Here is a 13980-nt window from a genome sequence, read left to right as displayed (position 1 = left end):
TGTTTATATCTGAATTTCTTTTTTATTCTGCAATTCCAGGACATTCATGTTTTTTAAATATTACAGAAGTCATAGGGCCCTACTATTGGGTACTGTAATAAAGTATTGTCATATTGCCTACTAGGGGTGTGCCATATCGCATCATGTGCAATAATATTATCGCTTTAATATCTTTATAGCAGCAATACCCTGATTTTTTTATATTAACGTATTTGCTGTTTGTAGAAAAATAATATCTGTCCAGTATCATCTATTTTACTTTAACCCTAGATTAAAGTTACAATCTGAATTCTGTTACAATCTGATCGAAATGGCATTTCATAATTTATGAAACAATATTGCCAAATACATTTTAATATTCGTTTTGTTGCAGTAGTGTATTTTTCAAATAATATTTTTTGTAATTTTATGTTTTGTCATATTAGCAAGAATAAAGCTATTGCAAAAATACCCAGAAATTTGTTTATATAATTTTAGGGCCATATGAGCAATCAGGGTACCATTTTTTTTACTGTTTCTAGCAAAAGGAAAATTCACACTGTTCTTATGTCCCGTTAACAAATATCTACTAGAGACAGGTTATATCTTTGTAGTATAGTTTATTTAACTTCAATCCTGGATATATGGAGTGCATTATTAGTATCATGACATGTTGGATCATTAACTTCTGTTACAATCTGGAGAAAATCTCAATATATATATTTTTCAGTAGGGTATTCTTAAGAAAATATTTAATGTCTTTGTCACAAAAATACCCTGAAATAGCATGATGATAATGAATAAAAAGCAATAATCTGCCAATAACTACCGGTAGTTTAAATGAATGTATCAGATATCACTCTGCAACCTTTTTCAATGCAATCAAACACCCACACAAATCTGAAACCGTGCACACAGCACACATAAAAATACTGCTACCATTCAGACGACTCATCTGTGTATTCCAGCTGAAGGAAATAACAGTATTGCCAAAGCCACCTACAAGTATACGCCCAAATTCACACACGATTATTGATCAGAGAGGGAAATTTTACTAGTAGAGCTTCAGCAAGCAGTGGAGAAACAGCCCAGCCACAAGAGAGCCCTGTCTCAGATTACCTCCATGCTGTCAGCCATATTGCCTAATTGCTATCGGGATGTTCTGTTCTATTGTGAAATGAAGCCAGACCACTTTGGCATGACACCCGTGAAGTGCACTCAGCCTTCTCTGGAGCTCTCCATGGTACTGTAGGGACAGTTCCACTGTGAGCCGTGACGACACATGTACAGTACAGTCAAACTGCCTCTGCTTTGTGCATGTGCATTACTGTAGGCGTACAAGAACGAGGGTTTAAAAGCCAAAGATGCTCTCAGATTTGATCACTTTTAATTGATTTTTACAGCACACATATTAATATTAATAGAATGCCAATATAATTAATATTACTAACATCTTAATAACCTCTCTCTAATATTAGACTGACTTCTGTTTCTTTATGTTATTTTATTTATTGCTTTTGTTGTGTGACTTTTATTGTTAAAATTAACCATAGATACAATGCAGGGAGCTTTTGCTCACTAGATTTTCAGACACAGATTTGCATGCTAGCATGCCGCCTGTTAAAAGTGCAATATGACTAAATTCACAAAAGCTTGACGTTATATTGTCATAAACCTATGGAATTCACCGACATTCAGTTAGTGACCTCTTGTCTTGTGTAATTCTATTCTGAATATTGTTTCCCTTTGAAAAAACAACATGTCCTGTGATGAGTTACAGGGTTATTGGAGTAAGAGACCTTATCAGAAAATATAATACACAACTTAAAATGTCTACCATGTATTTTCTAAATGTTGTTAACATTTCATTGGGCAATAACACTACCTTTCTATGTGTACCTCACACAAAAATGATGGTTAAACTACCACAGAGCAGCTATTATTGTTATTATTCTTAGCACAGCAGTGATTAGCACTGATCAACATGTTGGTGTATGATGTATTATTGTGTGTTGGTCTGGTATGAGTGGATCAGATACAGCAGTGCTGCTGGAGTTCTTAAACACCTCAGTTGAACCATGGTCTAATGTATTGCTTTAAAATGTAAAAATCAGAAGTTTTAACAGAAGTTAATAAAAGCTATTTTTTAAATTCAGCTCCCCATCAAAGAGAACTTAAAGAATGGAGAATAATAATTCATTGCTGCACCACCTGCCCCCATTCTAACTATTTAACCAGCAGCAGTTAGGTTGCTGAACTTTAGCGCTCCACTGCTATAGCAATATCGGTATCGGATGCTTGAAGGCTTGTGCCAATTCTTTTATTAGGGGTAGGATTTCACCACTTTCCCTTTTAACTCTCTTCCAAGCGGAAAAGTTACACTTGACAACAAGGGTAGGAATGCATTTAGGTCGAAAACAAGGGGTAGGAGTACAAATTACAAAGGGGATTGGTCTGAAATGAAGGAGTAGGGACACAAATTACAAATGGCATTGGGCAGAAATTATAGGGTAGGGGTACAAAGATATAGAGGTAGAAAGGAGAAATGGGATTGGGCTGAAATGAAGATGTAGGGGTAGAAAAGAGAAATGGGATTAGGCCAAAATGAAAGGGTAGTGGTACAAATTAGAAATGAGATTTTGCCGAAAACAAGAGTCAGGGGTACAAAAGAGAAATGGAATTGGGACAAAATAAAGGTCTAGGGTTACAAATTAGAAATGGCATTGGACTGAAAAACAAGGGGAAAGGGTACAAATTAGAAATGGGATTGGGCCGAAATGAAGGGGTAGGATACAAAAGAGAAATGGGATTGGTCTGAAAAACAAGGGGTAGGGGTACAAATTAGAAATGGGATTGGGCCAAAAAACAAGGCAGTAGGGTTACAAATTAGAAATGGGATTGGGCCAAAAACAAGGGGTAGAATTACAAAAGAGAAATGAGATTGGGCTAAAATAAGGGGTAGGGGTACAAAGATGGGTATGGTTACAAATTAGAAATGGGATTGGGTTAAAGTGCAGATGTAGGGGTAGAAAAGAGAAATGGGATTGAGCCTAAACCCTGCTTTAGCTCCTGTTTAAAACTGGACTCTTTACCCATACAAGGTTCCTCATGTCTCACATCCTGTGTGATGCAGACCGGCTGTATCTGTAAGCACTGTACACAACACAACTTCCAGAACAGAACAATCCCTGGCTATACAGCTCACCGCAGCGCAGCGGAGCTGCAGACGGTTGCTAAGGGACGTTGCTAAGCAGCGTCAAAAAGCGCGCACCCCCTCACCAACCAGCCTCAGCATCCTTAGCAGCGCGCGCACCTGTTAGACCGCTCGTCATGCGCAGCGCCCCCGCGCGTTCACGCGGAATATCGGCTTTCTGCTGTTTCTTTTTTTTATTTTTTTACCTGCGGTGCTACTCTATTCACTCGGTTCCTTTTTTTATGAACCGATTCACTGGGACTGCTGGTCATCCGTCTGTTTTAGTATATTAAATGTATAGCCTATATTTTAAACGATTAGAAGAAACTGTGGTTGGTTGATAGGCTAAACTCAGAATTGTTGCATCGTTAATGCTGAAAATAAGAGTTTGATTCAGTTGGCGCGTGAATCGGTTCAGTCCACAAGAAAAAAAAAGAAAAAAAGATTCGCTCACGAGTCTAGCGCTGCTGCTGTGTGAGTGTGTGCGTGTGAATGTGCGTGTTGCGTGCGTTACAACATAGTGGGGAGCGAATGCGAATCTTAGGCTAATTGTAGCCTAGCTAAATTAGCTGTATATCGAAAAACAATAGTAAAACAAAAAAAGATTGGTTTAAATTCCCCAATTCAAATCACTGGTTAGAGCTAACTAGCCATCAGCCCCCAGTTCACACGTTGTCTTCCTATAACATCACGTGTCAGACCAGGCTCAATTTATGCGCTAAATTATGATTTTCACTTATTTTTAGCTAAGCTAACACAGTCAGAAACTGAATTATAGGGCATATAAGTCGGTTCATTTTTATTTCGATGTATAAACGAGTTGTTAGCGATTCGTGTGTCGGTGAGTCGCATCAGCGCGGCACTTCTTTCTAAAGGAAATTGTTGCATTCAGGTTTTTCACCAATCACCAATTCAGCCGCGGTGTGCGTTCATTCAACACCAAGGCCAGCGAATTAAACCAGCAGAGAACATATATATGTAAGAGACGGACAAATAAACACTGAACTGAACACTCACCAACTGCGAATTTCTCATCCTCCGTTGGGATCCACATTATTTCAGGAGATGGTTCAGATTCCCCGCAAGCTGATGATCTCCATTCCGCTGCTGCTCCTGTGGTGGTGGTGGTGGTGGGAGGATGCTGGAGAAGAGAAGATGAAGGAGGAGGGATGCTCGGCTGTAAACGGACTTCACATAGTTAACTAACCCTATAGATACATGGCAGCAGCATCAGCATCAGCAGCAGCTCTTATTATATTGGTATGAAAAGATGTCCTCTCTTATGGCTGCAGTCTGTCAGTCGTTTTTATCTCCTTTTTCCCCTTACAAAAACGCGAGTCATCCACGGCGTGTGGTGTGCTGCAGATGCTCTCTACCTCTCTCTCTCTCTCTTTCTCTCTCTCTCTCTGTACCGGGGGGTAATGAACGGAAATCTGATCTCGGCTCTCTCACTGCTGCAGTACAGCCTGTGAGAGAGGGAGAGAGAGAGAGTGCGAGCGCGCTCGAGCCGAGCGGGCTAATTTATTTATTTATCTATATGTCTATATATCTAGCGTTAGATTATCCGCTGTTCTCCACCTACAGCCCCAGCAGAAGGCCGATTCTAACGCCTCCCTCTCTCCCCTCGTCTCTCAGTGGACTCGGTGGACTGCAGGAGCTCTCCAGATCAGAACGGTCGTCGTGGTTCTACAGCAGAATGAGGCAGAGTCACGCTGCGCCATCTTCACCACCACCACCACCACACTGTCAGTCACATGACGCTTTACTGGATAAAACACTGTCCTCCTCACAGCTTCTGGATGATTTCTGGATTAAAACACCTTCTTACAGAAGCTTGAGAAAGAGACAAGGGCTGGGATGGGGATGAGAGGGTTCTGGGCTGTGCGTGAGGGGGTTGGAGACTCTTCTTACCCCCTCTTCCCTCTCCCTCTCTCTTTTTCTCCACCATTATTTTTGTCCCCTTCCCAAAAATACAGTTAAGTTCCAGCAAAATGTAATCATGACTTTATCCACAATGTAGTCAGAGATGATTTTATTGTGGGATTGACCCCAATAATAGAAATCTAAGTGTACTTAGATTTACACTACTCTGGAATGTAATCAAGAAGAAGATGGATGGTCACAAGCCATCAAACAAACGAAGCTGAACTGCTCGAATTTTTATGCCAGGATAAGTCATAAGGTCACCCAAAAACAGTGTGTAAGACTGGTGGAGGAGAGCATGACAAGGCACATGAAAGCTGTAATTAAATACCCGTTTTTTTTCCAACAAATATTGATTTCTGAACTCTTCCTCAGTTAAAACATTAGCATTGCTGTTTCTAAATTCTTTCCATTATTTTGTTGTCTGAAAGCAATGCACCTTTTCAATGCACCTGTTTTGACCATTTCACATTTTTTGCAAAAAATGCTCTAAATGAGAAAAAAAAGAAAAGTAGTCAGGAGTTTATGCAATAAAACAACAATGTCCAGTTTACTCAAACATACAGCTCTGGAAAAAAATAAGACACCACTTCAGTTTCTGAATCAGTTTATATTATTTTGCTGTTTATAGGTATATATTTGAGTAAAATGAACATTGTTCTTTTATTCTATAAACCACAGACAACATTTCTTTGAAATCCCAAATAGAAATATTGTAATTTTAATGCATTTATTTAAAGAAAATGAGAAATGGCTGAAATAACAAAAAAGATCCAGAGCTTTTAGACCTTAAAGCAAAGAAAACAAGTTAATATTTATAAAGTTGAAGAGTTCAGTAATCAATATTTGGTGGAATAACCCTGGTTTTTAATCACAGTTTTCATGCATCTTAGCATGTTCTCCTCCACCAGTCTTACACACTGCTTTTGGATAACTTTATGCCTTTACTCCTGGTGCAAAAATTCAAGCAGTTCAGCTTGGTTTAATGGCTTGTGATCATCCATCTTCCTCTTGATTACATTCCAGAGGTTTTCAATTTGGTAAAATCAAAGAAACTCATCATTTTTAAGTGGTCTCTTATTTTTTCCAGAGCTGTATATATAATATATATTAAAGGCATCAATGATAGAACCTGTTTCTACCCCAAGTGTATTGTCTAGGGCGGCTGTCCTATATGATTAAAAAACTTATGACATATGATTTTCAATCAAAGAATGTATGTAATAGAAACAAATATTAACATAATATAAAGGTTTCAGTATTTATTTTGTTATATTAACACAATATTAAGACAACGAATGGTATATATTCAAGGTAGAATAGGTATTTTTACTTTAAGTCCCTCTGGCTTGTTATGAAAGAAATGCATTTTACAGCTCTCAAACTACCTACTTATTACTTATTATTCCTATGTCAGCAAACTGCTCGAGTCGTCATCCTGCTCCTTTACCTGCACTGTTTTAATAGTAAATCAACATTAATATGTGCATAGTCTACCATGTTGAGTCAGCATTGATGTCTGACATCAGAACTGATTTATTTGTTAACATTGATTTAATGGATCCAAACACTTTTCCTTTGTTTTCGGAATTTCGTGCATAAAAGCATTATGAGTGTAAAAAAGCCCAATCCCAAATCTTTCAAAGATTTAAATTCAATGGTATTTTAACACTAACCAATGCCGATGAGGCGATGTTAAATAAAGGATGTTCAAACATCATTTTTCAATCATTATTAAAGAAAAGTAATGCAACCATAATTTAATGTTTATTCAATGGTCTTTGCTATCTAGGGCAGTACTGTACTCTACTGAGTTGCAATCCATCTGGAAACCAAATTATTTTTTACATAAACCACATAGCAGTCGTGATATAATGATCATATTTTCTTTATTTTTTTAAATAGTTTTATTATATATTGCCCAGCCATAGTAGTGCCTGTTCAGGTGTTCAGCCACAAAACTCAGTTACAGACCTTCTGATAACTAATCAGTTCACTGATTCACTGAGTGGCCTCCTGTCTCGGTTCTTTTTTACTGTAATAAACTGTAGTAGTGCTCTGCTGAAGTATATGCTCTACTAATTTCCCTCTGAACAGAATAAACTGCCCCATGTAGGAAAAGTGAGCAGCTAAATACAGTCTCCACCATATGTTGTTTTGTGTGCGTGGACAAAAATAGTGTCCCTCTAATCTGAGCCAACAACATCTGTAGACTATCTAGGACACAGATGGAATCAGGTTTAAGGAATTTCTACTTCTAGGGTATCGATTAGCTTCCTTGCTTTTTAGAGCATCTGGTGCAGTTTTTGCTGTTTAAGAGCACATCCAAAAATCTCCAATTGCTATTAAGTAGGTTAGCCATTGTCTTCTGCAGAAATCAATACGCTTCACAGAAGTCAATAACTGTACCAATACCTTAACGGTGAGTAATACAGCACTGTCCAATGAAAAACGTGTACAGTGCAGTGAATTAGTATTTGCAGGCCTAAAATACAGCAATGGATGTAAATTAACAAATACAATTAAGTTGATAAAAAAAAAAAAACACGAAATATTGTGGGTTCATTGTGTGGTATGAAATAAATACTCTCACAACCTTGGACATCCAATGGACATCCTATATGTCCACAAAATAATTGGAAAATCAGATAATAATGCTGCTGGGAACTTGGTCTTTGGTCCACCCATTCCTGCGACATGTGAGCGCCTGATTTAAACACACAAACACTAACATACATCAGGTAAATTACACCCATAAAACATGTTACTCTCTATCACTAACTCCAGATAAAAATCACACGAATGCATGACTCTTGAAAAAATCATAAATGGGAGTAGAGAATCAACCATAACATTTTAATAACATCAGTACGTGCCCTGAAGCTCCCCAAAATCCCATGCAACTCAGACAGCAGCAACACAATAAAAATCACATGAAAAAATTGTATGGGTGAAAATCACCCGGCGTTAGCGTTCTAGGGTTAATAACATTTGTTATTTTGCTATATATAGAAAGGTATAGTGCTAGCCTTCACACTCAGTAAAGCACTATAAGGGGGAAAGAGCCTATAAATGCGCTGTGTTGCAATATTTTGGGCCGTCACTGATGTGATGTAATATACCATTAACTGTTAGTGCAAAAATAATCTTAAGCTGCCTCCCACTTACAGCTTTAAATGGCTTACTTAGCACATAATCCTCACGCACAGCAAATAAACACAAACACACAGGAGCTGATCGCATCCGTGACGCTATACATAACACACTCCAGTATCAATTATAAGCACCTTATACCACAGTCCAATTTATTATTACCTACCACCCCCACTTTACTTACAGTCCATGACATCGTTCATCAAAAATACTTAAACTATTTACTGAAAATAAAATGTGTTTCACAGATATTAAAAAAAGAATAGAAATAGAATATACCGTACCATTCAAAGTTTGGACACACCTTAAATTCAGTGGTTTTTCAATATTTAAAAATGTTCTGCATTGTAGATTAATACTAAAGTCATCCAAACTACAAAGAAAAAACATATGGAAAAATGTATTTAAAAAAAATAAGTGTTAAACAAACCAGAATATGTTTAAGATTTTAGATTCTTTAAAGTAGCACCTCTTGCTTATATGACAGTTTTGAACATCTTGGCTGGATTTAGTCAGCTTTATGAGGTAGAGTCACCTGGAATTTAGACTTTCAGTTAACAGCTGTGCTGAACTTATTAAGAGTTAATTACTTGAATTTCTTATCTCTTAATGTGTTTGAGAGCATCAGTTGTAAAGTTGTGAAGAGGCAGAGGTGGTAATATAGAGTGAATAGCTCTATTTGAGTAATGTTCTAATCCATATTATGGCAAGAAGTAGAATTTTTGAAAGTATCTTTAAGTGTAGTTACTGCAAAGACCATCAAAAAAGGTATGATGAAACTGGCTCTCGTCAGGACCACTCCAGTAATTACCAGCTTCAGAACCTGCAAGTTAACAGCACCCCAGATAAAAGCACCCAAATGCTTCACAGAGTATTTTGGTTTGTTTTACACTTTTAAGTTACTACATGATTCTGTATATGTTCCTTCATAGTCTGGATGTTTTCAGTATTTATTTATAATGTGGGAAAAAAAAAAAAAATATATATATATATATATATATATATATATATATATATATATATATATATATATATATATATATATTGTAGCAAAAATAAGTGGTTTAGAGAAAAATATACAATAAAAAAGAGGCTCTACTACCTCTAGTATGAGGCACACAGGCTTCATATAGCATCCTGCTGCACGTTTGTCCATAGCTATGCCTGTAGATCTTGCATTGTGCGCTCCCATAAATGCTTATTTGAGGATAAATCTTGTGACTGGCCAGGGCAAGGAATTTCTCTAAACCTTTACTGTGTGTGGTTAAACATTATCCTGCTGAAAAATCTCAGTGAGACGTTCATTCATGAAGGGCAACACACGAAAGATGTTCTGCACATATCACTGAGCTGTTAGTGTCCCTCGTATCACTACTATGGGTGACAGACTGCAATGGCTTCCCAGACCATCACACTAGCAGTAGGGGCAGGCTGCAAAAGTTGAATCAGACTGTCTTTGAATCTCAAACAGAACCTTAAACAGAGTCGTGATACGATGCTAAAGACAGTGAGGTTTTAGCCTGTAGCAGATCAGGTTTCTCAATTATGACTGCAAATGAAGATGATGGGGGCTGGCAAAATGGACAGACAAGATGGTAGTCGATCTATTAAACTGTCATTAAAGGTGTTTATCAGCTAAAATCCACTTTTTCTTGTTCTTTGACAGAGTTGTATATGATGCTGCACATCAAACTGTTCCTCAACCTTCACTGTCTGCAGTAGCTAGTAAAAGAAAATATTCAGAAAAACGAGTCATTCAGGAAAAGCACCTGTGTCTATGTCAACCCGTAAATTAGTATTTATGGCCCCGCCCACCTTGGCTCCCGACCGTCCACAGGCAGCTCTGAAGGCAAGCTGCGATGCAGTCTCTTCAAACAGGAGCTAACAGCGCTAAAAACAACATGGCAGCTCCTTCCTGTGTTATTTGTGCAAAAAAGCACATCAGTGTGATATGCTTTGCCCAGTAATTCAGAGCTAAGGAACAAATGGTTAGAATTTGTCTATGGAACACCACCAGTAAAGTAGAATTGAGATAGATAGGTGTATATTAAGAACAATTCTGTTTACACTAGTTAAAAGTAAAAATCCATCCCAGGGTTTTGTCCCAGGGTAGATTTTTGCTTTCTGGACCTGGACTACCCACCTCTGTGTAACTATAGGTTTACATAGGATCTCCGGTGGATTTCACGTTTTACAGAGACCCCCCCCCCTTCACCAGACTAAAGTATCGTTATCCTGGATCAGCGGAGAATTTTTTTTCCCTCACAAAAAACAGCTTACATGACATTCATTCATACTAGAGACCACAAGTAGACATTTTAAAATAAATATATGTTTTTTTTTGCCTTTTTTGGGCAGTGGGGGAAGTGTTTTAATGGCCTTCTATGACCCAGTGTCTTAATATGCCACATACTCTATCTGTAATCATTTACATATATGCCTGAGAAAAAAAATGCATACTTTGAGTTTTGCAGGAATCAATTTTGTCAATAATTGTATTTATTCTGATTTAATTGGGATTGATGTTTTTCCTGATCAATTTTACTATTTTACCTTTTTTTTTTAAACATATTAACATTACAGTTCTTTACACTCATGCTCAGCTGCATGGTAAGTGTAGGTCAGTGTGATCTGAGTTTAAATAAAGGCTGGTTGATTGATTGGGGTGATCTAGAAGATCCACCCACTGGTATCTAAAAAAAACACACGCTTTCTTAAAGCATTTGAGAGCAGCTGTGCAGAAGAATGAGAGGCCATGTTGGTGACGTTCTAAACAGCAGCTCCAGCTCAGACATGGAGGATGCTCTAATAAGCTCTCTGAGCTCCACGGTGACTCATCTGCAATGTTCTAGTAAAATGCTATATAAAAAATGAGACATGTAATCATTCATGAATAATCCTGGTGAGGAAATGATTAAATAAAACAGAGACTGAAGGGTGGAAAAGACGAGGGGAGAGGAAGGAAGGAATTGACAGAGAAACGTGGAGTGTAGATAGATAGGGGTTCCCTATAGCTCGGACGCAAACGAATGATAAAGCGAGAGAGAGAATAGGTTCTGAAGTAAGGAGGACGGAGAGAGGAGCTAGTAAGAGAGGAGATCATTGCGTCAGAATTGACTGGTTATTTTTAAAAGCGAACCTGAGCTGAACTGATCTTTTACAGCAGGGACATTTTTATGGGTCATATTTTTAGGACAACAGATGGACTGTGCCACAAAATAGAGATCTTTTTGCTTCTTTTCCATGATCCACTGATCACATGCTGTAGAGGACACAAGGAAGAGGAATCAGAAGACCTGCTTAAGTTTCTAATTATCAGTTAGACCCCAGTCTGAGAATTCCTATTCATTTACCTGCATTTTCCTAATAAAAATAGTGTCATTACGGTTGTGGGGAAAATTGAGGATTATTGTCTTTGTGATGGGAAGGATTGGTGTTTCTGGAAGGTTGTGAAGGTTGCTGATCAGATCATAAACGGTTACAGTAACCCAGTTTTTTAGGATCTTATCATTTTCCTGTATGCTATTTATTCCAGTTTGATAATGTAGCTGGTCTACAAGCAAGCAAGCAAGCTTGAGCATGCTAATTTACCAATATGGCCAGACCAACGAGCATGTTTAAAAGTATAGTGCATCTAAAAAAAAAAAAAAGAATATCTTTGAAAAGGAACTTTATTTCAGTAATTCAGTTCAAAATGGGAAACTTCATATATTATATAGATGTATTACACACAGTGATCTATTTTAAGCATTTATTTATTTTATTGTTAATGATTATGATTTACAGCCAATTAAAAAAAAGTCAGTGTCTCAGCAGTTGTGAACATTTTTAAGACCAAACTTTTGGTCTTAAAAGTCCTGCTGGAAAATGAAATCTGCATGAAGTGCTATAAGACTTTCTGGGAAAACACTGCACTGACTTTAGACTTGATATACAGTGGATCAACACCAGCAGATGACATGTCTCTCCAAACCATCACTGATTGTAGAAACTTCACACTAGACCTCAAGCAGCTTGGACTGCGTGTCTCCCCTGATTTACAAATGAGGTTAAATTTACTGATGGTCAGTGATGGTTTGGAGAGACATGTTTGTCATCTGCTGTTGTTGATCCACTGTGTTATATCAAGTCTAAAGTCAGTGCAGTGTTTTCCTGGGAAATCTTACAGCACTTTATGCTTTTATGGAGATGCAGATTTCATTTTCCAGCAGTACTTGGCACACTGCCCACTCTACCAAAAGTACCAATTGGTCTTATATAACATTCTATTTTTCTGGGACACCGATTTTTAGGGTTTTCGTTGGCTGTAAGCCATAATTACAAACAATAAAATAAATAAATACTTTAAATAGATCACTCAGTGTGTAATACGCCTATATAATACTTGAGTTTCACATTTGAGTTTCAAATAAGTGAAATAAAGTTTGCAATGATATTCTAATTTTTTGAGATGTACCAATATCCAATATGTTATGTCTTGGCTTGGACATTCAGTTTGTCAACTACATTGACCACTAAATAACAGCTATAACACAATACAAGGTCTTGTATATTCAAATCTTAAATATCATAACTGTAAGATTGAAGAGTTTTTCTTTCATCTTGAAAAAATATTTCTTTTAACATTCATGAGAAAAAAAATCCATTGTATTCTGGAACTATTCTAAAACATTCCTTTACATATTTCACTACTCCACATCTGCTGTGAGATTCAAAAAGCACATTGCAAAGCAGAAACTGATCCAAAACCATAACACTCAGTAAACTGCAAGAAATGATGTGTGAAATGATTCGAAGAGCTTTTAGGAAACCTAAAACTATTTCCTTCAGACAGTGACATCATCAAGCTCCAATCTGAACAGGATGAGTCACTAAAAACTGCTGACATCACTGTTTACTTCATCATGTACGGTAACCCCCTGAAATTACTGGCATGCTTGAAAATGTTTATATTCAACTTTGTAATCTATGGAATCATTAAACTAATCTATAGTTGAGCTCATGCTGTTTAAGGAGAACACAAATACACTGTCTGAAAAAAAGAGAAGTAGCCACCTGGATTTAACTAAGTAAATTATCTGGAGTTGATGCTGTTGTTTGGGCAGGTCTAGGTTCAGCAACAGTATGTGCTGAAAGAATGAGGTCAGCTGACTACCTGAATATACTGAATATAGACCAGGTTATTCATCAATACATCAATTATTTTTTTCTTCCCTGATGGCACAGCCATATTCCAAGATGACAATGTCAGGCTCAATGGGGCTGGAATTGTGAAAGATTGCTTCTTCTTCTGTAAAGTTCTGAAAAGTGTATCTCAGAAGCAGAGGTTTTCAAACAAGAAAAAAGTAGGGTTGAATCCACTGCACTGCTGTAACCTTACAAATATTCACATGAGTTTACAGTGTCTGTAGAGGATGTTCATATAATATTCACCACACACAGTTTGAGAACAAACACACTTTTAAGGATCACCACTGGAGAATTCAAGATGTGGCCATAACATCACCCACTCCCCAGGCCAGTATTCACTACATAGAGCAATCGGCCTGGCAAAAAAGCAACATGTACATAAGATTAGCTGGAGATGATAAAATAAATACAAAGTAAATTAAAGACTTTCTAAACATTTCTGGCTGCAATAACACACAATGGATATACTGTCTGATAAAATGAAGATGGTTTACTTTCTGCTCTCCTGCACTGCTTTTGGTGATGAAGAGTTGGATGGAGAT

General features: G+C 37.4%; 1 protein-coding gene across 2 annotated transcripts in view; it reads right to left on the bottom strand.

Annotated features, from left to right (window-relative positions):
- Positions 1-4966, bottom strand: part of LOC125806039 (dedicator of cytokinesis protein 3-like) — a 96737-nt gene extending 91771 nt beyond the window's left edge. For both annotated transcript variants that reach the window (XM_049485509.1, XM_049485510.1), the window contains exon 1: positions 4190-4966. In XM_049485509.1, the coding sequence (XP_049341466.1) occupies positions 4190-4226 (37 nt within the window). In that variant the 5' untranslated portion in view covers positions 4227-4966. The remainder of the gene's footprint in view (positions 1-4189) is intronic.
- Between the last annotated feature and the right edge of the window lie 9014 nt (positions 4967-13980).

This window comes from Astyanax mexicanus, chromosome 12 (assembly GCF_023375975.1).
Source record: "Astyanax mexicanus isolate ESR-SI-001 chromosome 12, AstMex3_surface, whole genome shotgun sequence".
NCBI classification, from domain to species: Eukaryota; Metazoa; Chordata; class Actinopteri; order Characiformes; family Acestrorhamphidae; genus Astyanax; species Astyanax mexicanus.
This window is presented reverse-complemented; position numbering and strand designations above follow the sequence as displayed.